Raw genomic sequence first — 27503 nt, 5'->3', positions numbered from 1 at the left:
TAGTGTTTTATCTCATCTTCTTCTTGACCTTGCGGAAGGAAAATCAATATCTTATGGCTACTTCTAAGTAATAGTTTTCATTCTCAGATCTTGGACACCAATATAACGTATAATAAAATGTGACCTTTACTTACCGGTGAGAACCACATGACCTTAAGAATCCAAATAGTTAGAGCGAAATTCACTACTAAGATGATGAGGAGAAGAAGGACAAACAAATAAAGGCAGCGCTTTCTCCAGCCGTAAATCCCAATGCTGTAGACATATTGCCTCTCCGGGCGCTCTACGCTTGTTCCTTCTGTGGTTGCGGTGTATTGCTCCCGGACCATCTGCTGTGAAGGCCATAAAAAAAACATATTGTTAGTAAATCCTTTATTTCATTAATATTTTATGCCGAATAATTTGACATAATAGACATAAAATGTATCTTTTACGCAAATAAATTGATGCATTGTTGGGTTTGTGTTAGGAACCGGACAGCAGGACAAGACAAACAGTGAGCCCTAACCTAACCCCAGCCCACTGTCCTCTACCTATTTGCCACAATCCGCCCTAAAATGGCGGCGAGCAACTGGGCGGCAGTCCCTGCGCTGGCTAGGTGGGACACAAGGACAAGACAGACAGACAAAACACAATAACGAATGGTCAACAGTCCAGGTCACAACAAACGGGCAGCAAAAGTACAAAATCACAATCCGAAGGCAAAGTCAATATACAGGCAGTATGGTCAGGGGCAGGCAGCAAACAAGAATGGTCAGAAAGGCAAAGCAGGGTCAGAATCAACAGAGCAAGAATAGAAACACAGAACCAGGCAGAGACAAGCTCAATATCCGGCAATGAGAGCACAGACTGGGTTAGTTATATAGGAGGCCAGGGTTCTGGTCCAGAATGTAATTGGACCATCCCCCTGATCTCCAAGCACAGACACCTGAGAACAAGACAGATCCACTGGCAGGATGACCTGTCAGTCACAGCAGAACCCAAACACAGATTAACCCTGACATGGCCAGACAGAACTCAGCAGGTGAAGTCGGGTGTGTCTCCCAAAGAGAGCAAATAACCAGTGTTCAGACACAGCAAAACAAAACACAGAACAGAATAAGAGAATATCAGCGCCTTTTCGGCCGTACAGCACGAGCAGAGGGGCGCATAATGCTCCGCAAAGATACAGTCCTGACAGTACCCCCCCTTTTATGAGGGGCCTCAGGACCCTCACAGGACTCAACCTCACTTAGAAGATTGCCATCTGACTCCCATTCATCAGAAGACGAGTCCATGGCATGGAGAACAGGCTTACTGACAGGACGAGCAGAACAACATGTTAAATTCACATCAGATACAGGCAAATCAGGTACAACAGAACTAGAAATATTAATTTCGCCGGAGGATACCTGTGCGCCCAAGTGACCTTCCTGGGAGTCACCTGGACGCCGATGATCTGGGTGCAGGTTTTCTTGCCGCTTGGGCCGCTTGTGGCAGAAACTGATGAAATGGCCACTGTCACCACAGTAGTAACATAGACCATTGTGTCTCCGGTGTTCTCGCCTGGTCTTGGCGTCTAATAGTCCCAGCTGCATGGGCTCGTCCTCAGGAATAGTAGGGGTAACAAGAGGGGTTTTGACAGAATAGGAGACAGATTGTTTAGAAGAGTCAGAGTCTACTTTCTCCCTATGTCTGTCACGGAGCCTGCGGTCTATACGAATAGCCAAATTCATGGCCTGCTTAAGGGTGGAAGGTTCTGGATGCCCTGTCCAGGCATCCTTAATGCCATCAGACAACCCCTGCTTAAACTTGCATCTAAGTGCAGGATCATTCCATCCGGATGGAACGCACCACTGGCGGAACTCAGCACAATACTCCTCCACCGGTCGCTTGCCCTGTCTCAAAGTAGTCAACTGCCTCTCAGCTGCTGCTGCCCTGTCAGGGTCATCATAGAGTAACTCCAATGCAGAGAAAAACTGATCCACAGAAGACAATTCCGTGGCATCTGGAGGCAAAGAAAAGGCCCACTCCTGCGGAGGTCCTTGTAAGAGTGACATAATAATGCCTACTCTCTGGCTCTCATCCCCAGAGGACCGGGGACAAAGTCTGAAAAACAACTTACATCCCTCTCTAAAGATTCGAAAGGCCTTTCTTTCGCCTTTGAACCTATCAGGAAGCTGCACTGGAGGTTCTGGGGGAGCAGCAGCAGATAGCATGGCATTTTGGCCCAGGAAAGACTCTACCTGCTGCACCCGTTGCGTAAGGTCCAGAACAAGCTGGTTGAGACTTTGCATTTGCTCAACCAGAGCTTTCATGGGGTCCATAGCAAGGTGGAGAGAGAGAAAAAAAAAAAAAAAAAAAAGTATGGCCGGATATTCTGTTAGGAACCGGACAGCAGGACAAGACAAACAGTGAGCCCTAAGCTCAGCCCCGCCCACTGTCCTCTACCTATTTGCCACAATCCGCCCTAAAATGGCGGCGAGCAACTGGGCGGCAGTCCCTGCGCTGGCTAGGTGGGACACAAGGACAAGACAGACAGACAAAACACAATAACGAATGGTCAACAGTCCGGGTCACAACAAACGGGCAGCAAAAGTACAAAATCACAATCCGAAGGCAAAGTCAATATACAGGCAGTATGGTCAGGGGCAGGCAGCAAACAAGAATGGTCAGAAAGGCAAAGCAGGGTCAGAATCAACAGAGCAAGAATAGAAACACAGAACCAGGCAGAGACAAGCTCAATATCCGGCAATGAGAGCACAGACTGGGTTAGTTATATAGGAGGCCAGGATTCTGGTCCAGAATGTAATTGGACCATCCCCCTGATCTCCAAGCACAGACACCTGAGAACAAGACAGATCCACTGGCAGGATGACCTGTCAGTCACAGCAGAACCCAAACACAGATTAACCCTGACATGGCCAGACAGAACTCAGCAGGTGAAGTCGGGTGTGTCTCCCAAAGAGAGCAAATAACCAGTGTTCAGACACAGCAAAACAAAACACAGAACAGAATAAGAGAATATCAGCGCCTTTTCGGCCGTACAGCACGAGCAGAGGGGCGCATAATGCTCCGCAAAGATACAGTCCTGACAGTTTGTTTATTTATTTACCAACAAGATATATGTAGACACATACTCTCGGGTATCTGGTCAGAATATTACAGGGAAGCTCCATGTATAATAAAAGGGGTGTTCCCGTATAAGTGGTGCTTATACAGATTTGTAAATTACTCCTATTTCAAAATGTCCAGTCCTCCAGTACTTATCAGCTGCTGTATGTCCTGCAGGAAGTGGTATATTTTTCCAGTCTGACACAGTGTTCTCTGCAGCCACCTCTGGCAGTGGGAATTGCTACTGCTTTGGACAGTTCTCCAAGGTCCAATCTCAAGTCAGTCATTGGGTTTTATTCTGATTAAATAGTATGTACAGGAACAGGGACTCCTGTCAATGGTAGGAGTTCCTGCTCCTGTGCCATGAGTAGTGAAGAATTGTCTGGACACTCTATGATATAGTGGGTGGTCCAAAAGTAGGTGGATCTGTGAAACTGGCTCAGTTGCCCCTAGCAACCAATCAGATTCCATCTTTATTCCTCACAGACTCTTTGGAAAATAAAAGGTGGAATCAGATTGGTTGCTAGGGGCAACTGAGCCAGTTTCACTTTACACCATGTTTGATATATCTCCCCCTTCATAACCCTATTACACATACTGTCCCCCTACTTTTGGACCACCCTGTATATTAAACAAGTACTGATGCATATGGCATCGCCACCTTACCACCAGGTGGCTGCACATTCACTTAACCAAGTGCTCGGTGTACAGGAACAGGAACAGGAACACCTGCCTTTGACAGTAGTCCCTGCTCCTGCAATTTTCCCAAAAAATACCTAAAGAAAAATACAAATTTTGAAGGGAATTTCAGAGATCATTAGATTTATTTAATATCAACAGGCCAATCTCTAGTTATCACCAAATAGTTTTTTTTTAAAGTTATAATCTAATCACATTAACTGTTCAATTTAACATAAATGATGATACTTTATTAATATGTCAATTAGGTGATTCGCTGCACTAGGGGGCGGAGCTACAGCCCTTGAGGCACTGATCCGCCCACCCCTCTTTATAAATAAATATTCATCCGACACTATGCAGTGATGAGCGGCTGGAGTGACGACATTGCAGAGTGCCGCCTCAATATTCATAAAGAGGGGCAGGCTGATTGGAGGACTGTAGTCCCGCCCCCAATGCACTGAACCACCTCATTATCATATTAATAAAAGGCAGAATTTTCTTTTTCTGTATTCCTTGCTCTATGGGAACATAACAAAAGGTTAGATTCTTAGCTTCCCTATCAAATTTGCTACAAATATTTTGTATTGCTGAAGTTCAGACTCCTGTAACCCCTCGAAATGAAGTCCACAATGTGTTTCCTAAGCCAAGCTCAGCTTAAAGGGAATCTGTCAGATGTAATTCACGTTCTAAACTGCTGGCACTGTTAGATACTGTTAGTCCAAGGAGACATGATACCTTTAATTTACTGGTCTGTGCTCCCAGAACCTAGAAGAAGCCTCTTTGACTCTTTGCACCAGAGAATAGAAGGATTGTTCTATGTTCTAGAAGCACAGATGAATATATGAATGGTATCATGTGTCTTTTTGATTTAACAACATTTAGCATGTGAATTACAAGTGCTAATTACAGCACGTGAATTACAAGTGACAGATTCAACTGGTAACTGGTGTCAGAAAGTTATACAGATTTGTAAATTACTTCCATTTGAAAAATATACCAGTACTTATCAGCTGCTGTATGTCCTGCAGGAAGTGGTGTATTCTTTCCTGTCTGGCACAGTGCTCTCTGCTGCCTCCTCTGTCCAGAGCAGGAGAGGTTTTCTATGGAGATTTGCTACTGTTCTGGACAGTTCCTGTTATGGACAGAGATGTCAAGAGAGAATACTGTGTCAGACTGGAAAGAATACACCCCTTCCTGCAGGACATACAGCAGATGATAAGTACTGGAAGACCTGAGATGTTGCTATTCTACCTAGATGTTGCTATTCTATAGCTAGAGTTAACTGTGACATTTCTCTATATCATAAAAGGTTGCGCAACAATAACAAAGATAAGAAACGACAATACAATTCTGTAATTTTACTGCTACTCATGGGCGCCCAAATCCCTCCCCGAGCCCTAGCGTTAAAAATTTCCTATTATCTGTATAAAATGGATCTAATGCTTCAGGTAACAGGTTCTGAAACGTGTTATAAAGTTAATTCCTATAGATTTATACGCACTTTGTATAACTATGCTTTTAATAGATAGACTTGAACTATCCTTATTGAATTCTTCCCCTCCAATAACCACGATCAGTGATATTTGCAGTAACTACACCTAATGATAGACACTATTAAAGTTAATGGGCTGTTACCTTAAAGTATATATTACTTCACACTGAGCAGTTCCTGGCGGCGAGGTGTTCTATATTTACAGTGCTACAGGGTTCTGATGGCAGAACTACTCTATGCAGCTGAATTTATAATGGATAATATAATTATTCTGCCTAATACAATCACTTATATAGGTTACTGGGAAGAAAGGCTTCATTCTGCACTGATAAGGCTGGTTTCACACAAAGTATTTTCCTCGAAATTTTTAAGGGAGATATGCATTACAGACAACTGTATACCGAATCACAATGATTTTTTTTTTTTTGTTTGTTTGTTTTTTACATTGTTTTGGCTTTTATGGTGTTTATAGTGTTTATTCTGTGTTTTGGTGTTTTTTTATTTTTTTAGAGCAGTAGGTCTTTTTAAAGGAGAAGTCCAGTGAAAATTTTTATTAAAATATTGTATTGCCCCCAAAAAGTTATACAAATCACCAATATACACTTATCATGGGAAATGCTTATAAAGTGTTTTCTTCCCTGCACTTACTACTGCATCAAGGCTTCACTTCCTGGATAACATGGTGATGTCACTTCCTGGATAACATGGTGATGTCACTTCCTGGATAACATGGTGATGTCACAACCTGACTCCCAGAGCTGTGCGGGCTGTGGCTGCTGGAGAGGATGATGGCAGGGGGCTGCTCAATGTCCCTCCAGTGGCCTGTGTCCCTCAGTGTCCCCCTGCCATCATCCTCTCCAGCAGCCACAGCCCGCACAGGTCTGGGAGTCGAGTCATGACATCATCATGTTATCCAGGAAGTGACATCACCATGTTTTCCAGGAAGTGACATCACCATGTTATCCAGGAAGTGACATCACCATGTTATCCAGGAAGTGACATCACCATGTTATCCAGGAAGTGAAGCCTTGATGCAGTAGTAAGTGCAGGGAAAAAAGCACTTTATAAGCATTTCCTGTAATAAGGGTATATTGACGATTTGTATAAAGTTTGGGGGCAATACAACACTATAAAAAAAAAAAATCATCGGACTTCTCCTTTATATATTGTATGCATGGCTTTTTTGTGTGTGTTTTTTCCCATAGGCTTATCTATAGGATTTGAAAAATGGCATATTTTAACAATAATCAGGCAACTGTCAATCAGTAGGTGGGGGAGGGGTGTGGCAAGAATCCTACTCTCCTGCATATTAGGAGAACGGCTGAACAGAATGATGTAAGTAATACACCGATCTGCCCAGTATTTCTGTCACTAGTTTATGCTGCCCTCATTTATGGTGGAATAAACCTAGTCACAAATTCCTTTTAAGTAAAAGGAGCAGTTAGGTCTGCCATGCCCGACACAGCCCATAGACTAAAATGGCTCTATTTCCGGACAACCTCTTTGAACCCTTGTCATTCTTACCTAACACATAGATCCAATTTTACAGAATAAGTGAATTACAAATAAATTGAAGAAACTGATTAAATTTCCTTACTGAACGGACACATCAATTATTCATCCAATACAATATCACAGGTCGCGGCTCAATAATGGTTATTTCCGTTCCTTAGCGGAATCTAATGTATGGATGATGGACATAGGGCTACACATGGAATAGTTAATTGGTAAATTTCACATTTTTAGTGAGATATTAAAAATTCATCAGAAATAGTGTCTTCACAGGATTTTTTTTTTAATTGAAGAGAATAAATCACACAGCCGGCCGTCCTTTCCTTCACTCCACATATATCAGAACGCAGTCTGATTAGGAACTATAGAGAGGACCGAGCCTTTGTTCCACTTTTTCCTTTCAAGGTTCAATTAAGGGTGGCAATGTTAATGTGATGCTAGAGGACAAGCGAAGCCAAACAAAGTGTTGCACCAATTATAAGGAAATAATTCTCTGATTCTCCTACCCCCAAGGATCTCTCATTGATTAAAGGATATCCTTTTTCTAAAGTTTGCTTTGAAGACGAATCGCTGGTCTGCTTCTTCTGGGGGGTCACTTGCACATACTGAGCGTAAGCACCAAGAGTCTTGACTTGACATATTGGTTGAAAAGCATATAGACTTATGTACAGGGCTGGATTGCAATAAGGATGTCATGGGGTCTTGTGACTCCAAATTTAAAGGGGTAGTTCAGCAAAAAAAAGTTTTCTTTCAAACCAACTGGTGCCAGAAAAGGCCGGAGATTTGTAATTTACTATTAAAAAAAATCAAGTCTTTTAGTAATTATCAGCTGCTGTATGATCTGCCGTAAGTGGTGTATTCTTTCCAGTGTGGAGAGCAGGAGAGGTTTCCGGGGGGAGTTGCTACTGTTCTTGACAGTTCCTGTCACGGACAGAGGTGGCAGCAAAGAGCACTGTTTCAGACCGTTTTAGACTGTTCCCGAGTCCGCTACGGCCACTGAATGGCTGAGCTGTCTTGAGACGTCACGTCTCATGCCGCAGCTCACACCAGGAAGCGACCGTGGGACGGGGGTACCGGGTGGCGCGAGCCGGGACCTAGCGCTGGAACCTGGGAGGTAAGTGACCGCCACTGTCTATAACCACCCCCTCCCATTGTACGCAAACTACGTAAGTCTCCGGCCGCTTATTCACGGAACGCGCTACGGCCGGAAACTCACGTAGTGTGAACATAGCCTTAGCCTATCAGCGGCCACAACAGGTGATGTGCTGTGCAGACACCTGATTGTGTTGAGACTAATAAAGTGAAGTGAAGTAGGACTGGGCTCTGTCAGAAAGTGGGCAGTGGTGAGTGGTGGAACAAGGCAGGTGAGAACTTTTTTTTTTTACTCTGTAAATATCGGCAGTTCTGTGTTGGCAAAGACTTCAGGAGAGAATGATTTAGGGGTAGTGATTTCCAACCAGGCGGTAAGAAAAGCAAATCGTATGCTGGGCTGTATAGCTAGAGGTATAACCAGTAGGAAGAGGGAGATTGTGATCCTGCTGTATAGCTAGAGGTATAACCAGTAGGAAGAGGGAGATTGTGATCCTGCTGTATAGCTAGGGGTATAACCAGTAGGAAGAGGGAGATTGTGATCCTGCTGTATAGCTAGGGGTATAACCAGTAGGAAGAGGGAGATTGTGATCCCGCTGTATAGCGAGAGGTATAACCAGTAGGAAGAGGGAGATTGTGATCCTGCTGTATAGAGCTCTGGTGAGGCCACATCTGGAATACTGTGTCCGGTTCTGGAGACCTCATCTACAAAAAGATATGGATGAAATAGAACGGGTCCAAAGAAGGGCTACAAAAATGGTGGAGGGTGTGAGGCATAAACCATATCAGGAAAAACTTGAGGATTTGAATCTGTATAGTCTGGAGGAAAGAAGAGAAAGGGGGGGACATGATTGAAACCTTTAAGTATGTTACAGGACTAAATAAGGGAAGTGTTTTTAATAAGAAACTGAACAGAAGAACAAGAGGACACAATCTGATGTTAGTTGGGGGAAAGATCAGGAGTAACGTGAAAATATTGCTTTACTGAAAGAGTAGTAGATGCTTGGAACAAACTTCCAGGAGAGGTGGTAGGTAAATTTTCAATAACTGAATGTAAACCTCCCTGGGATAAACATACAGATAATAAGAAGGGAAATACTTATAGAGCAGACTAGATGGACCAAGTAGTCTTTTTCTTCCAACAATCTTCTATGTTTCTAGCCTGGTAACATTTTAATGTAAAACATATTCCCTTGGCAATCCCTTTTAAGGGGAATTTCGCCTATGCATGAACGAAACTTGATCCCGTAGAATCCAGCCCTTTCGGGTTCGAGAGCCGCTACATACATTGTTTCTTCGTGCATTACTGATCATATGACGATGTTTGCATTTATGTGGCTATTTGTGAGGACATTTTGTATCCTTTCTTACCATTCAGAGATAAGAATATATTAGCATTTATCTTATTATCTCCAAGATTTACCCCGTGCCTTTCATATCCTCACATCCCCAGACAAGAGACGGCTGCTTTGTTGTGCTGGGATACTGGGTTCGAGTTCAACCAAGGCCATATAATCTGCTTGACATTTTATATTCTGTGTTAGCATGGGTTTCCCCCGGGTCCTCGGATTTCTTCCCAAATTTTAAAGATTGTGAGCCAACATGTGGCACTACATACAAAAACATAATAATAATCAACACTAATCCTCCTATTATATTTCTGTATACGCAGTTCACCTTCTATCCCGGCAAAGAACTATGGAATAAGTTGCGGCTACATACTGTAAATAAAGGAAGCGTTCTTACTCTACACTTTTCCATAAGTAATAGCCGCAGTCTGCTGCCACCACGTCCTATTACACAGAGTGATGGCCAGCAGACCGTGCATATCGGCTGATTGTTGATTCGAATGCTGCGTTTACACGAAACGATAATTGGCCCGATCGTACGATTAACGATGTTGGAGTAACGATTTTTTTTTTCATAACGGTCAGCGTTTAGACGGTACGATATATCGAATGGAAAATTTGTTTTGCTATCGCTTAAGCCTATCTCGCACATAGGAAAAATCGTTGAACAACTGTTTACACGGAACGATATGCGAATTTTTTGCGAACGATGAACAACGATTTTAGAACGATTTCTCGTTCGGCGTTTGATCGTTCGCAGCGTTTACACGTACGATTATCGGTCGAATTCGATCGTTATCGTGCGAATTCGCATGATAATCGTTTCGTGTAAACGCAGCAGAAACATGACCTATTACACAAAACAATTATTGGCCGTAAATGGCTGGTAATCGGCCAAGTACGGACGATAATTGCTTTGTGTAGTAGTACCCTAAAGAACAGAGGCGCTCTCTCTAGTCCCAGCAGTTATGGCAGGACTTGCGCTGTGTATTACTGCGGTATGCCTGCAACTGATATTGTGTGTGTATATATAAAGCTGAAATAAAGAATCTGTTAATAATCGGAGAATAAATATAAATGTTTTTCTACCCTAGCAGCAGCGCCACTTTGCTGGTGACCCAGTCCCCAGTCTGCAGACCCAGTCCCAGTACACTACTAGAAGGAGCTTATGAAGGAAACACACAGAACAAACACACTGATCTGTTACTGCCTAGGGCAGCATCCAACTTCTCCAGCTGCCGGGCGTCAAATGCCGAGCGTTTGGGTTCAGAGAATGTAGTCAAACCCAAAAAGTCCGCTCCTCACTAGTCATAAACAATAACCAGAGGGTCACTCACTCCACACGGGCCTGTCACCAGGCTCACATGGAATCACCTCCTGCCTTTACACAGCTGTTTGTGTCTGTGAAAAGTAACTCGCCCAACAATCTATTAATGGAAAGAGCAGCTGCGGCAGGGCACATATGAAATGCCGGGCATCATACGTGTTCATTACATCCTTGTCCAGAAGAAGCATATGTGGATGAATGACCTGCTCCGTATTCATTCATTCATTTTAACGGTGAGCTTTTATTTCTTCTAAATTCCTATTAAACACCTAATTTTTTATTTTTTTAATGCTGTGTACGTTTTGTACTTTTTTGTAAAACTTTTTAGAAATAGAAGATTTAGGCTAAGTTTGCATTAATCCAACATGTGAATGGCAGGGATATGTCCCAGGTTTTTAAACATATCCCTCAACTTATCCATAGAGTTTATTGGATCAAGTGTAGTCAAAACTTTTACTATGTTTTGTCTCCTCGGGGTCATGAAGGTCCCCTCTTCTTCCCTAGTGTCAGATCTTACCCAATTGTTTGTTCCCACAGAAGATAAACCACTGTTACAAGGGTCTAGCATAGGCTGATTCCTCCCCCTCTATAGTGAAGTCGGGCAAATAGAGTTTTTTTCCCCATGGCCAACCTCTGTCATGCTGAATAAAATTACTTTATTAATAGAGATGAGCGAACCGGGTTTGAGTCGATCCGAACCCGAATGTTCGGCATTTGATTAGCGGTGGCTGCTGATCTTGGATAAAGCTCTAAGGTTGTCTGGAAAACATGGATACAGCCAATGACTATATCCATGTTTTCCACATAGCCTTAGGGCTTTATCCAACTTCAGCAGCCACCGCTAATCAAATGCCGAAAATTCGGGTTCAGATGGACTCGAGCATGCTCCAGGTTCGCTCATCTCTATTTATTAACAATTTCTCAAAGCAACCCATAGTCAAGATCTAAAGACCCAATCTTTGCCTAGTATGGAGGAGCTCACTTGTCTTGCTAGTATGGTCCCCACTAGTCTGCTTGTGAGCTCAGGTTCCAAACCAAGAATCTACACAGAAGGTAACTCTAAATAACTTTTGAGACCTCCCCATGAAGTATTTTATTAATTACTGTTTGAATCAGAATGCCCCATTGCCCCAGAATCCCCCATAAACACTATTAGATTGCGCCAGACAAAAAATATATCCGTTAACAACACTGCAAAATTCCCCCATAAATAGAGCTATGCAGGGTTTGCCCCAATGAATTCATCTCTGTACCCTGTTTCTTAGTTCATGGGTAGAAATGTATAAAGGCCCTGTTACACAAAGCGATAAACGGGCAATTATCGACTTTTACGGTTTGTGTAATAAAATCGACGATCAGCCGACATGCACAATATCAGCTGATCGTTGTCTTTCAATGTCTTTCAAAATGTCGAAAGACCAACGATCCAAATAGCAACGATCTAGTGCCGTCACTCCGTGTAATAGAAGCGGCGTCAACAGACTGACGCTAACTTCTATGGGCTGCCTGGACGATTCAGCAATAGCCCGGGCAGCCCCCCCAGCTCCCCCCCTGCACTTAACCACTTGCTTTCGGTGCATGTAATAGCGCCGGCAGCAAGTGGGGAACGAGGAGCAAGTGAACACTGACTTGACAGGTTGGCGCTCGCTTGCTCCTGCTGATCGTCCCCTGTAATAAGGGCTTAATAAGAGAGTGAAGCTCAGAAGAGACTTTTACAAGGGAAATATTTATTTTTCCTTGTCAGCGGCCTATTGCAAGCAGACTTAATAGAGGAGGCCCCCGACAAACCATAAGTGACCTCCCTTCTTCACCGAAACTTGGAGACAGCACATCTAGCTGGTAGCTTCCACCTAGGCTGCCACTCCAGTATCCACCAAGAAGCACAGGGGGCCTCTCCAAATATTTTTCAAAAGATTTTTAGATAGAAGGAATAGTAAGTATTTGTGAATTACTATTCAAATTTCCTTTTTTAGTCCTTCCACAATCCCCTTGGATATGAAAAGAACACTGGACTAATTTAGTATAATACGCACATACAATATTTATTTCCCTTTACAATAAAATACACCGTATTACTGCCTATAATTGCCATCTTTGCATTTTCCGAATTACTCGCAGTTAGAGATCGCACCGTGCCCTGCAACGCGCTCATTTACACAGAATGTACCTATCATTACAGTAAAATATAGTACAATGAAGCTCCTTTCATTATGCAGCACTAACATATTATGTACTTTTCTCGAATTTACTTCTAATAACATGTTAATATAATTTCACCTGCACGGCGGACAGACAGGGCACAGTCTTTGATGTACACAGTCCTTTGCATTCTCCAAGTTTGTGCAGAGAAGGTGATGGCACTTGCTTCATTAAAAAAAAAAAAGTTTCCATAAGAGATAATGGAAAAGATTTTCTTATAAGATTACTAAAGGAAAGGATCTCACAGTGTCAGTGAATTCTGGTTATCATATTTAAAATGTGATAGGTGTATAGAGATAATGAGATAGAGAAGAAGAGGGCTTAGATTTGCAAGGGTAGAAAGCCCAAGATACACATGATTGAAGTTATTCAGGATGTTTAAAGTGAATGTACCACTAGGTACATCGCTTTGTGTTTCTTACATGAACAGACGGGTACTAGAGATGGTCTATTCCCAAGCAGCGGCCCAGCATGCAGCACTGGAGGTGGTCCCGCCAACCCCCAGTGTGACAAAACTCCCTCCCCTCTGTGGCGTGGCTCCATTAGAATCAGTGGAGCCACGTCACTCTGTCTGACTCCAGCACTATCTGTATGGGGACTGATCCACCATTCTCATCTGGTTTCTTCTGCTAGCCCTAGCCAAGCGGCAGATGGTTTAGACCATGGGTCTCCAAACTGCGGCCCTCCAGCTGTTGCGAAACCACAACTCCCATCATGCCTGGACAGCGAAAGCTTTGAAATTGGCTGTCCAGGCATGATGGGAAATGTAGTTTTGCAACAGCTGGAGGGCCGCAGTTTGGAGACCCATGGTTTGGACTAAAGCCTCTATTCCACGGGCCGACTTGAGGAGCAAACGAGCGCTCTCAGCACTTGTTTGTTCCTCGCCCCCCGCTCACTGCCACCGCTATTCCACACGGCAGCAGCGAGCGGGTGAGTTCGGGGAGGGCCTGGAGGAAGCTGCGGAGGGGCTGCCTAGGTGATCTCTAGATCGTCTGGGCAGCTGATAGCTGCTGCCGCTTCTTTTCCGTGGTCGAATACGGTCGATAATCGTTCCGCGGAATAGGGCCTTAAATAGTGATGTGCAGTGTCCCAGAACATGCAGACTACTACTCCTATTATGGCCATTTCTCTTGCTGTGTCAATGCCTGTTCTGGTAAGTGTTTGCACTGCAACTGCTGCTGGTTTTCCCCTAGTATTTTGTGCATTTTCATGTGTATTCTCATGTGTTCCTGTGTATTACAGTGTACAGTGGTATGCAAGGCTGTTGATCACGTGACCTGTAACCATGGTTCCTCCAATGGCCGACTAGCTCTGGCCAGGAGCAACCATGTGACCTCCCACTTCCTCCTAACAAGTTAGTCTTTCCCCTGCTTCCAAGCAAGGAGGTTGTGTGGTTCTATCCTCTCCCACAGAAGAGTGACTAAGGCTGCTGCTATATACCAGTCTTCGGCTGTATCTGCCTGCTCAAGTGTCCGGAGTCTTCTCTCTCATCTGGGTGTCATTCCGATATCTCTCCTCATCGCTGCAAGGATTCACAGCAAGTATTATTCTCAAGCTAATCCACCCAGCAACGCTATTCCTCTCATACTCCTACTCCCATCATCCGGCACGTATTCTCACAGCCTATGCAGCACCACTCCTGCCTTATTTGTCAGAGCCTGCTATATACCCGGTTGCATCCGGACAGAACTGTTGCTACTAGTTACTTCATCTATAATAAAACCGCTGTTACTGAACCCTGGCATTGGTGTCCACTAACTGGTGCCCTGACTAAGTGCAGCGAAGAATCGCATGCCCATCATCACCCGCAGATTCCTCAGACCGGCCCTACAGCTGTGCTGCCCTCAGGCCTATACCGTGACAAGTATACACCCTGCAGCTGCCCCGGTCATTGCCCGCTCATAACACCAGCACTGCGGAAGTGGCCCCCAGGGGCCAGGGCATCGCATTTTTGGCGTCACGAACAGGATTCAGACTGTGTTGTGCCAACTGTTAGTGTCCCCAGAACTGTACTGCTAATCCCCCCAGAGGCTCTGCTATTGCCGCGCTGCGGCCTGCTAAGGGGTCAAGTCAACCGGTGACGCACTGTCTTCGCGCGCGCGCGCGCGCTCCGCCCCGGCCCTGCAGTATCCAAGCCTCTGTTGCAGGAGGGAAGGAGATTGTGCCCGGACCGCCGGAAGTGTTGATGCTGACTTCCGCCCTATTCCTCTCCGGTCCCGGATACCCTGCCTATCGGTGCCTGCTGTTCCCGCAAGCTCTCCTCGCCCCTACTTTCTTCCAGGCGCCTTACACCAGAACCCCTCGTCATGTCCACCGGCCATCACAGTGACTCTGACGGGTCCGGCAGTTCGCCGACGGCCCGAAGAAGGCTTCCCGTGGCTCCCGTTGCTATGGCTACCGCAGCGGTCCCATTCTTCATTGGGCCCAACAATCTTCCCAGTTATAAAGGAGAACCCCACACGTTGGCTGATTTCAAGGAAAAAATTTCCCGCACCCTTGAACTTGTCTCACTCTCTCCCACTCAGCAGGTGCAGTTGCTGCTAGGACAACTGGAGGGTCCCGCTGCCGAGGAGGTGCGGTCATGGCCAGCTACGGAGAAAGCTAATGTACAACAGATCCTGACCCGGCTGAGTAAAGAATTTGAGGTACAGTCACCCACGGAGGTCCGCCTTAAGTTTTATGACCGACGACAAAGGCCAGGTGAGACCCTCAGAGACTATGCACTAGCACTTCAATCTGCCTACCGGGCCCTGAGACAGGTTGATACCATAGACCCCTCGGCTGTGGAGAGTATGATCACTGACCGCTTCATAGAGGGGGTGGACTCTAGACTCATCCAGAGCCAACTGCGTATGCTAGCTGCCCAAAACCCTACAATGCCTTTCCTGGACTTCAAGACTCTGGCTCTGAGGGTGGTTGGCATTGACAATCCCTGTGCCGGCTGTACTCCAGGTTCGGATTGCCCGGATCCGGTGGGACCTATACCCCCACCTCCAGTGCCCACTATGGTTCCACCAGTTTCCGCTATACAAGCTGCCCAACAGTCTATCCCGGCTAATTCACCAGCGATCCCTGCTCTCCTTACGCAAGTGGTTGACTCTCTCTGCCAAGCCCTAAGGGGGCTACAAGGGGCCTATCCAACACCTCCACCACCACAGGACCCCTGCCCTGAGTATTCAGTTCCCGATCGGCCCCCTCCACCGAGACTTAGATCCCCTGAGCGCCCCTATTGCCGCCACTGTAGGCGACATGGACACTACCGCTCTCAGTGCTATCAGTTAAACGGGCTACCCCTGGGTCCGAGGGCCAACACCCAGGAGGTCGAGACCCAGGCCCGCAGGAAGCACAGTGGTTCTCAAGGTTCCTCTCACAATGCCCGCATGTGACTCTCTGGGTGGACGGAGTCCCCCTGGAGGCTCTGGTAGATACAGGTTCCCAGGTTACCACTATCCCGAGGCATGTGTTTGAAGAACATTGGGATCTGAGAACCCTAGGTCCAGTTGAGAAATACCGTCTGAAACTTATTGCTAGTAATGGTCGTCCTATTGTGCAACTAGGTTACTGGGAACCCACTGTCTGCATAGGGAAGCGGGAGCTAGCGCGTCAGGGTATCATTGTTACTGAGGCTCAGGGAGATAGTGGGACCGTGGTATTAGGCATGAATATTATCCGTCATGTATTCACTGAAGTGTTGGATGCCTTGAATGCCTCTATGTCTTGTGCTATGTCTCCTCAGTACAGGCAAGCCGTTCAGAAGACCATCAAGGTGCTCGCCGCTCAGCGGAAATTTGCCAATCCTCGAGGAGAAATCTGCCGTGTCCGCACTAGAGATGCTCGTCCGATCACCATCCCAGCTAACAGTGAGTTCCTCATCTGGTGCAGGGTCCGTCCAGGCCTCAACAATGCTGATTATGTGGCCCTTCTGGATGCTATTGAAATTGAGGGGCAACCTCTTGTCAGGGCCGCTAGAAGCCTGGTGACCGTCTCCAATGGTCAGGTCCCTGTCCGTCTGGTGAACCTTGGAGACTCCTCAGCTGACCTACCCAAGTTCACCACCGTGGCCATGTTATACCAACTCGATCCTGAGGACATCATCTGTGAGGAGACCATCGCCTATCAGAGTTCCATCCGTGGCACTCAAAGGGACTCAAACAGGGCTCTCGCCCCTTGGTGGGATGAACTCCATATTGGCGATGCCAATACCCCACTTGAATACCTCCACGGCATCCTCAAGGTGGCCAAAAGGTATCACGAGGCCTTCAGCAAACACTCCCTCGATTTCGGGAAGACCAACCTGGTCCAGCATCGGATCAACACTGGGGACCATTTGCCTATCAAGGAGAAACATCGGCCAATCCCTCCTGCCAGCTATCAGCAGGTCAAGAAACTGCTCAAGGAGATGAAAGACTCTAACGTTATCCAAGAAAGTCAGAGTCCGTGGGCTGCCCCTATTGTCCTCGTGAGGAAGAAAGACGGTAACATCCGGTTCTGCGTGGATTATAGGAAGATAAACACAATCACCCACAAGGATGCCTATCCTTTGCCCCGGATCGAAGAGTCTATTGCTGCTTTGGGGTCAGCCGCCTACTTCTCCACCTTGGACCTCACCAGTGGGTACTGGCAGGTGCCCATGGCACCCGAAGACCGTGAGAAGACGGCCTTCACCACCCCCATGGGACTATTCGAATTCACCAGCATGCCCTTCGGTCTGTGCAACGCCCCCGCTACCTTCCAGCGGTTGATGGAAAGGTGTCTCGGCCATCTCAACTTTCAGAGTGTCCTGCTCTACCTAGATGATGTGATTGTCTATTCACGTACCTACGAAGATCACGTCCATCATCTGGCTGAAGTGTTCCAGGTCCTAATCGATCACGGCCTGAAAATCAAGCCTTCCAAGTGCCACCTTCTCAAACCCCAAGTGAACTATCTGGGGCACGTTGTGAGTGCTGAGGGGATACGACCCGATCCAGAGAAGATCTCGGCTGTGGAACACTGGGATACCCCTAAGACCGTCAAGGAGGTGAGAAGCTTTCTGGGATTTGCCGGCTATTACCGCCGCTTCATTCCCCACTTTGCCCAAGTGGCCGAGCCCCTCAATGAGTTACTCCGGGGTTGCCCTCGAGAAAGCTACAACCGACGACTCCCCGTCGAGTGGTCCGAACGGCAGGAGGTTGCTTTTCAAACCCTGAAACGCCTGTTGACCACGCCTCCTATCCTGGCCTACCCGGACTATAACCTTCCTTTCCGGCTTTACACAGACGCCAGCTTCCAAGGCCTGGGAGCTGTGCTGTCCCAGGTTCAAGATGGCCAAGAGAGAGTCGTAGCTTATGCCAGCCGGAGTCTTCGGGGTGCTGAAAAGAACGATAACAATTATAGCTCCTTCAAGTTGGAGTTATTAGCCCTAGTGTGGGCCGTCACTGAAAAGTTCAAGGACTACCTGGCTGCCACCCCTGTTACCATCTATACGGATAACAACCCGTTGGCGCATCTCAACACTGCTCGGCTGGGCGCCCTGGAGCAGCGGTGGGCTTCTCGACTGGCCAATTTAAAGTTTGAAATTTAGTACCGCAGTGGCAAGGCTAACGTCAATGCAGACCTTCTGTCCCGACTATCCAAGGGCGAAGAGGCCCCAGAGGACAGCGATTGGGAAGACGTAGAAATGCCTCCCTTCTATCAAAGGTTCGCTACCCAGAGTGCTATTGATGTAGCCGGGCCTGAAACGCCTTCGCCTCCACCTAGGGCCCCGCAAGACTTGGCCAGGTGGCAGACCATCCAGGAAGAGTCCCGTGTCCTGGGGGAGATCTATGACTACCTCTCCACTGGTCGGGTCCCCATGCGGATAAAGAGGCCCTATCCTGATGTCGAGCTAAGGCGACTCTGGAGGCAAAGAAAGAGGCTCTTCTTACAGAAGGGACTGATCCTGCGGAACTCTCTTGATCCGGTCTCTGGGGAGAGGTGCCACCAGATCCTCATTCCCCGACGAGACGCTAAGATGGTGCTAGATGCCTACCATGACCGGTCCGGTCATTTCGGGGTACACAAGACGGAGGCCACTATCCGACAGCGGTTCTACTGGATCGGGATGAGGGCTGACATCGAGAACTGGTGTGCTGAGTGCCCTGCCTGTAATATCTCCAAAGCTGGGGGAAGAGAAGTCAGGGCCCCTTTGCATCCAATCACCTCCCACCGGCCGAATCAGCTAGTCGCCCTGGACCATGTGAAGCTAGCCCCTACAAGATGCGGGTATACCTACGCCCTCACCATGGTTGACCACTACTCCAAGTGGGTAGTCGTGGTACCTGTCAGGGACTTGACCGCCAAGACCACTGCTCTTACTTTTTACAAGGAGTATGTAAAGCACTATGGGTGCCCAGAGTCTCTGCTGACGGACCGGGGTCCGGCCTTCGAGTCGCAACTTTTCCAGGAGCTGTGTGCCTACCACGAATGTAAGAAGCTCCGCACCACGGCCTATCACCCTCAAGGGAATGGTCTGTGTGAAAAAGTTAACCAGGTCTTTATCAACATGCTCCGAACGGCTTCAGTGACGAAGAGAGTAGAGTGGCCCCACTTGTTGGATGAACTAGTGGAGATCTATAACAATACCACTCATTGTTCCACTGGCTACTCCCCGTTCTACCTGATGTTCGGCCGCCAAGGCCAACTTCCTCAGGACCGTGCTCTTGGAGTCCAAGCTCCTGACACCTTCAACCCCCTACCTGAAACTGACTGGGTTCGGGAGCATCAGAGGAGAATCCAGGATGCCCGGGAAATTGTTGACCGGAGGATGGGGGAGGCTCAGCAGCGCCAAGAGGATGCCTACAACCAAAGGGCGAATGCCACACCACTACAAGTGGGAGATAAAGTTTGGCTAAAAAAATATCATCGCTCTCACAAACTTGAAAGCCTTTGGGAGCCTGAGCCCTATGTCATCTCTTCTATCCCTTACCCAGGGACTGATGTGTATGAAGTCAAAAAGCCAGGGCTAGCCCCACAGACAGTGCACCGGAATAGGATCAAACGTTGCACTAAGGAGGACCTACAGGGCCTTACAGCACCGTGTCCGGTATCTGCATCCACGCCTCCGGATCCCCCAGCAGCTCCAGCTAAACCTCTCTCTCTGGAAGAAATGTTCCAAGTTGAACCGTTCCTCATGGCCATAGGCTATCCAGCGGTCCCTGTACACATTCCAGTGGCCCCTCCACTTCCAATTGTGCCTCCAACAACTCCATCTCTACAACCAGATGCTGGGGGTGATCTTCGACCTGTACCTGCACCAATCACTGTTGAAGAGGATCCTCCGCTGAGACGGTCTGAGCGCTCTACCAGAGGAATTCCTCCACTCCGCTACAGAGACCAGAGCCCTTAAACTGGTTTTGTTGTCTAACTGTTTTGTTTCAGGTTCCTGCTATGCAACGTTTAAGGTTCGTGCCTGGTCCTCCTGACCAAGTTCCCTGTACTAACCAGCCATGAGCTGATGGACACTTACAGTAACAAAAGGTTCTCTAGTGCCTGTCCCAGAGCCTTTTACATGGACGATGTCTAATTGCCTAAAAGAGACTCTACCTAACAGAGACACTTAACCCATTCCTTCCTCATGCACTTTCCTGTGATTGTGTGTTCCACACAGAGTATTATTGCACTTATTTCATTATTGCACTTATTGTACTATTGCATTTCAGTGTTATTGAAGTCTTTGTATTTCCTCCTCTGAGTAAGCACAAGGTTACATAGATTGCCTCAGAGTAGAGTGCCTCTTTTGTAAAACAGTATATTTTCCAGTGTCTAAGACAGATAGCTCCTCCTCTGAGTAAGAGAAGTCAGTATATATATACCTCAGAGAAAGTCCAGTTTATATAGGAGTGTATTTTCTCATCCAGTCTCATTATTGTGTATTATTATTATATCTATAGCTGGAAAGATTTAGTTGAGCCAGTTTGTATGCAGATTTTTCTCAGATTTTCATTCAGATTTTTCTCAGATTTTCATTCAGATTCATGTGAGCCAGTTCTCCTTAAGACCTCGCAGTATTTGTTGTCCCTTGTGTTTCCCTTCCTTTTGTCTCCAGTATTTGTTCACCTCTGTCTTGTCCCAACACAGTAGTTATCACACATAGTCATACCTAACCTTCACACTGGTCCATACATATCGCACCTTGGATACCTTTTCGTGTGTTTGGCCTGTGGAGTGCTTGTGTGTGTGATTGAGTGGTATGAAAGGGAGCTCCTCATGTATGTTTGCTTTTATTATTTTGTTCTTTTCTCTTCCAGGTATCCAAGACACTACTCAGACACGCCAAGGTAGTACACAGGTCTTCACGTTCTCCTCCAGTAGGGTAACACATTTAACAGAAAACCTACTGTCTAACTGGCTGGAATATGGAGGGTCACCCGCCAGCAGTTAAGTTGTCCTGGCTTACACGTCAGATGGTTCACGCACTAGCTACCTGGTCGCCAGAGTACGTTAGGCACCCCTAGGTGAAGTCCTGCCACTAGGGTTTCTCATTCTCTCTCTTCTCACCTGTGCCTTGGGCGTGGGAAACACACACCTCATCACACTCACTCTCATAATTCATTCCTGTTGTTTGATTGTCCAGTCTATTCATGTTTGCTGCCTTCTAGATTCGCCGAGGTCGGCTCAAATTTGCTAGGGAGGTATGCAGTGTCCCAGAACATGCAGACTACTACTCCTATTATGGCCATTTCTCTTGCTGTGTCAATGCCTGTTCTGGTAAGTGTTTGCACTGCAACTGCTGCTGGTTTTCCCCTAGTATTTTGTGCATTTTCATGTGTATTCTCATGTGTTCCTGTGTATTACAGTGTACAGTGGTATGCAAGGCTGTTGATCACGTGACCTGTAACCATGGTTCCTCCAATGGCCGACTAGCTCTGGCCAGGAGCAACCATGTGACCTCCCACTTCCTCCTAACAAGTTAGTCTTTCCCCTGCTTCCAAGCAAGGAGGTTGTGTGGTTCTATCCTCTCCCACAGAAGAGTGACTAAGGCTGCTGCTATATACCAGTCTTCGGCTGTATCTGCCTGCTCAAGTGTCCGGAGTCTTCTCTCTCATCTGGGTGTCATTCCGATATCTCTCCTCATCGCTGCAAGGATTCACAGCAAGTATTATTCTCAAGCTAATCCACCCAGCAACGCTATTCCTCTCATACTCCTACTCCCATCATCCGGCACGTATTCTCACAGCCTATGCAGCACCACTCCTGCCTTATTTGTCAGAGCCTGCTATATACCCGGTTGCATCCGGACAGAACTGTTGCTACTAGTTACTTCATCTATAATAAAACCGCTGTTACTGAACCCTGGCATTGGTGTCCACTAACTGGTGCCCTGACTAAGTGCAGCGAAGAATCGCATGCCCATCATCACCCGCAGATTCCTCAGACCGGCCCTACAGCTGTGCTGCCCTCAGGCCTATACCGTGACAAGTATACACCCTGCAGCTGCCCCGGTCATTGCCCGCTCATAACACCAGCACTGCGGAAGTGGCCCCCAGGGGCCAGGGCATCGCAGATGGACAGTTGTTTTCTCCACTTGTTTTTCTTCCCTGCCAGTCCATATTCTGTGTTGTCCGGATGTCAGAGGTTTGGTCCAATCACTCCCTGTACCAGGACTCTGGCATTGACATTGCTTGGGATGGTGTTTCATATTGGATTGGATTGCTTGGTATTCTGACATCTTTGCATGTCCTTCTGACCTCTGTTTTTGCCTGCTGTTCCTGTATAATTTTGCTATCTCTGGTTTGACCTCTATCTGCCTGACTATACTTCATTGTGTTTGTCTGTCTTGTCTCATTTCTTGGTTCACTTACACAGTGAAGGGAATGTTGCCCAGTTGTCGCCGACCCCCTAGGGTTGAGCTGACAAGTAGGCAGAGACAGTCTTGGGGGGCCTAGCGATAAGACTTACACTGTCTGTCTATACCTGTCTTTCATTCATGTCCCGCGTTCCCTTACAATACAAATATCAGTTCTGTACCCACACGATAACTTGGTGGAGGGGATACATGAAATATACAGAATAAGTCACCTATAGAAGAACAATGGATATCACGTCTATTCAGCTCAACATCTTTCCTCCCACACTGCTGAATATTCAGCATATTACAGGGAACTTCTCTAAAATCCACTTAAATGTAGATTCTTTTATACATTATTCAGACTAAATTAGTCAAGGGCTTACCGCTACGCATCTTCTCTCGGTGTAACACATACAAGTACATCTGCTACAATGTAAATCACTTTTTTAATCACTTTTTCGACACTTATCAAAAGAAAATGACTCTTTTCATGCCAACGTTCAGGTAATCCCTACAAAGTTCTGTATGTTGAATTATTAAACGCAATGTAATTGAATGCAAAACTAGAATTTGGGAGCAGCAACAAGTAGCACTTACACCATTACAGCGAGTTTCCACGTTCAGTTTTTAAAGCCAAAGCTAAGAATAGATTTAAAGAGAGGAGACGTCTCAGTCTTTCCTTCGTACATGTTCTCCAGTTATGATCTGTTCCTGGCTTTGGCTGAATATGGAACACACCCTGAAATCTCTGTGCTCTTCAGTGATCCCGTCTTTCAAGACAGTAGTGTAGACATAGCATATATACACATGTGAACTGAGGTCTATGCTAGTGTCTGGATGGGTTTCCGTGAGGCCATCAGAGAAAGTGGTTCTAAGGTTTCACATTCTACTTGTCTCGCCATCTTTACTGCTATCATTGTAGGTTCCAGAAATATCACAATAAGATCCAAAAAATAGTTAATATTAAACCGGGCTAAGAATGGATCCTAGCCACAGTACGTGGATTTTTTTTCCTTAGAGGCAAAGGTTGAGCTCAAAGCTCATACGTGTTAAAAATTTCTTTGTGTATCTAGATTTAAGAGCAGTTCTCCTTCCTGTGGACCTCATTGGAATGGCTACCATGTATTACATTATTTTGGCTTACCATTGCAAAGTCAGACGGTTGTTGGATTGTCCCTATCCCCCCAGCTACAAATTTACACCAACCCCAAGGACCACACACTTAGGGCCACATGTATCATCCGGCGAACGGCTGATTTTCGGCGGAAAGTGACGATTTGCGTATTATTTTATACGCAAATGGCCGATTTGCGAATAAAATATTCGCAAATCGGCACTTTCTGCCGAGTACGCCAGGGGGGTGGAAAGGGGGCGTGTAGTGGGCGGAACGGAGGGCGCGGACTCAGAGTCTGCGCGATTTACCATCCGTTCCGCCCAAATATACGCCGAAAACCTACTCCAGTCCTCAGCTGGCGTAGGTTTTCGGCGGTGCGGAGCTGCGGGGGCATTTTTAAGTCCGGCGTAAAAAACGCCGGACTTAATAAATGCCCCCCTTAATCTCTGCTACCATGACAAAGTAATACGCCTTAACCCCAAGGTCAGGTGGGACTGTTCCCCCTCTTGGTACCTGAAAGAATGCTGGCAGGAGAAGCAGGCTCAATAGTGAAGTTCTCCCCCATTTCAGCACACTACTCCGCCATCCCTAACTAAACCCAACTTAAAGGGGTTGTCCAGCGGAAAAAAAATTTTCATTCAAATCTACTGGTTTTAGAAAGCTATATAGATTTGTAATTTACTTCTGTTTAAAAAATCGCAAGTATTCCCATACTTTTCAGCTGCTGTATGTCCTGCAGGAAATGTTTTCTTTTCAGTCGGACACAGTGCTCTCTGCTAGAGAAGATCGAACAGCGCTGATGTTCAGGTTCGTATAAACTCGAACTATCAGTATTTGACTTCCGCAGTCTTCCCGTTCTGTGGGGAAGGTGGAGACAGCCCGAGTCCCGCCTGGAAAACAGGAATACAGCCTGGGCCTTAGGTTGTATCCCTGTTTTCCAGGTGGGACTCGGGCTGTCTCCACCTTCCCCACAGAACGGGATGACTGCGGAAGACAAATACCGATGGTTCGAGTTCGTACGAGGCTGAACATCAGCACTGTTCGATCATCTCTACCCTCTGCTGTCACCTCTGTCCGAGACAGGAACTGTCCAGAGAAGAAGCAAATCCCCATTGAAACCTCTCCTCTCCAGTTCCTGTCTCGGACAGAGGTGGCAGCAGAGAGCACTGTGTCAGACTGAAAAGAAAATGTTTCTTGCAGGACATACAGCAGCTGATAAGTACAGGAAGATTTGGGATGTTGTCAATCTATATAACTTTCTGAAACCAGTTGATTTGAAAGAAAAAGATTTTCGCTGGATAACACCTTTAACCTTCCTACACTCCTTGTGATGCTGCGTCCTACCACAATCATTCAGGTCTGTATCAAGAACTGTAGCGACGACTGCAGAAACTCAATATTACACAGTTACTACTGAAATTAATGGGCTGCCTATGTAACGCACAAGCGTAATGGGTCCTCCGCAGTCAAAGACGCTATATGTCATCCTCTGCTCTGGCTAATAAATGACGGTCCTGAATATTCACTCAGAATTCTCTAATAGGGTTTCAGAAAATGAATTTTCTAAACCAAACAAGCAGTGTAATGGCCCTGGTGAATAATAACTGCTCGGATCTCTATGTCTATGCTTAGGCGGTACGGCACAAAGTCTTAATGTACTTCTGCAGCAGATGTTTCCGCTCGCTGCGAATACCAGGAAAACACTAGACTTTTATTCTATTATAATTCCTGCAGAGAGGGTTTTAACTGGCCATTTGTCTCGGTCATTGGGTGGGTTCTAGGGAGACAAGAGACCCTTTTGTATCAAGAGAGAAAGCTTCATCTTCTGAACATCATGTGGCCTAAGAGGATTCAGTCATTTCCAGTTCTGCAGTTAAACTAAAATACTACTGGTAATATTATGAAGCCCATGCATTATATATAATAGGTAGTAATGTGATGGTTAGGCCTAATAACATTCTGAGTAGTACTTTGGTATTTTTAGAGTCATCATATATAATTCCTTATGTTGGATTAGTTTAATAATAATTATATAGTTTGTTGTTTAAAGGGCACAACATCCGCCATCAGTTTAAAAGTAAGGGTGGGAGTCGAGACTGGTAGAAGAAAACAGTTCTGTACAACACCGGAAGCTAACTATTTTATTAGCACTTTATGAGAGAGATTTATCAAACATGAGAAGTGACAGCCTGCTCAGCCAATCACTGGCCGCTGCGCTGTCCTGTCTCAATAAGTGATTGGCTGAGCAAGCTGCAATCCTGTAGGAGGACACCAGGGGGAGCACAGACAGCACAGACCCTCAGCTCCAGGTATATAATTCTACAGGGGCCGCACTTCGCTCCCTGCTGATTCTGACCCATCCCTTGTGGAATATATGTATCACATTTTAGGGCACACTTCTGATGTATACCACCAACATGTACAGAAATAAGAAAGGACAATAGCTTTATCTCTTTGTATTCCCTAAAACATCCCTTCTTAGGAGAGCATGGAGGTCACCATTGTCTTCTGTACCGGAGACGGTTACCGAAATGATTTCTCATGAGACACAAGTTCTCTACAGAAATATTAGTACTATAAAGTGACACTAAAGAAAAATGGCTGACCTTTACAAAGATGGATTCAGACTTTTCACAATTTTTCTTAAAAGAGCAAGAATGATTTTTTATAACAACTGTCTTAAAGATTAGTAATAAAAAAGACCAAAGTGGTGCACTGTAAAGAAGTGCATGGCGGTACCATGTGTCCAACATATTCTATCCACTAATTATTCATAGATATTGACTACAGTGTCTATACACTCATGTCTGGATTTGGCTGTTCAGACATGATGGGAATTGTGGTTTTGCAACCGCTGGAGGGTCACAGGTTTTTTCCTTGCTGGATTGCAGAATGGTCATCCATTAACTCTTCTCAAATAATAAAGACACATATACCACCTAACAATACCGCAGTCTTATATTAGTGATGTGTTTGTCAACAATTAACAGCAAGTGAAAGACTAAGACAAAGAAGCAATGAAGTTCAGTCCTTGGATCACTACCTGGGGTTTAAGGCTCCACTAACATAGACAGATCTACTGACCATAGTGATGAGTGAGATGTAAAGTGTCAGACTCAAGATAACGAACCCCATTGGAATTAATGGGAGACTCGTGCATTTAACCAGGTGCTCTTAGCTTAGCAGAGTGGAGGTTGCCTGGTTCACCTTTAAGGGATGTGTAAACTAAATATACAAAAATTAGAATGAAACAATGCAATAGGTTACTGCAAGACACATCAAAACTCCGGCGGTATGCCGTCAATTGATGGCATAGCACCAGAGTTCTAATATGTATTGCAGTAAGCACCACAAGGATCTTGGGTGACCATAGTGCTGGATTAAGCCCCGATAGTCAATTAAAGGGGTAATGGCCCTATTCCACGGAACGATTATCGTTCGTTTTCGGACGATATCGACCGCTACGGACGATAATCGTTCCGTGGAATAGAGTGCAACGATCAGCCGACATCGTTCATGTCGGCTGATCGTTGCAGTCGCTTGTTTTTCAACATGTTGAAAAACAAGCGACTGATACAGCAGCGATCTGCTGCCGTCGCTCCGTTGAATAGGAGCATCGGCAGCAGACGCTGCTATATCCTATGGGCTGCCCGGACGATCAGCGATCCTCCGAGCAGCCCCCCCGCAGCTCCCCGCCGCCCCTCCCGCACTCACCCGCTCGCTGCAGCCGCGTTGAATAGCGGCGGCAGCGAGCGGCGAACGAGGAGCAAACGAGCGCTAATAGCGCTCGTTTGCTCCTCTAAAACGACCCGTGGAATAGGGCCATTATTCAGCACTAC

At 46.2% G+C, this 27503-nt stretch overlaps 1 protein-coding gene across 2 annotated transcripts in view; it reads right to left on the bottom strand.

The window, feature by feature from the left end:
- The window catches only part of SGCG (sarcoglycan gamma), a 189979-nt gene that overhangs the window by 91878 nt on the left and 70598 nt on the right, over positions 1–27503 (bottom strand). For both annotated transcript variants that reach the window (XM_069972053.1, XM_069972054.1), the window contains exon 2: positions 135–332. In XM_069972053.1, the coding sequence (XP_069828154.1) occupies positions 135–332 (198 nt within the window). The remainder of the gene's footprint in view (positions 1–134; positions 333–27503) is intronic.

The sequence above is a fragment of the Dendropsophus ebraccatus genome, chromosome 5 (assembly GCF_027789765.1).
Source record: "Dendropsophus ebraccatus isolate aDenEbr1 chromosome 5, aDenEbr1.pat, whole genome shotgun sequence".
Lineage (NCBI taxonomy): Eukaryota > Metazoa > Chordata > Amphibia > Anura > Hylidae > Dendropsophus > Dendropsophus ebraccatus.
The sequence above is the reverse complement of the archived record's forward strand: the minus strand, read 5'-3'. Positions and strand labels throughout refer to the sequence as shown.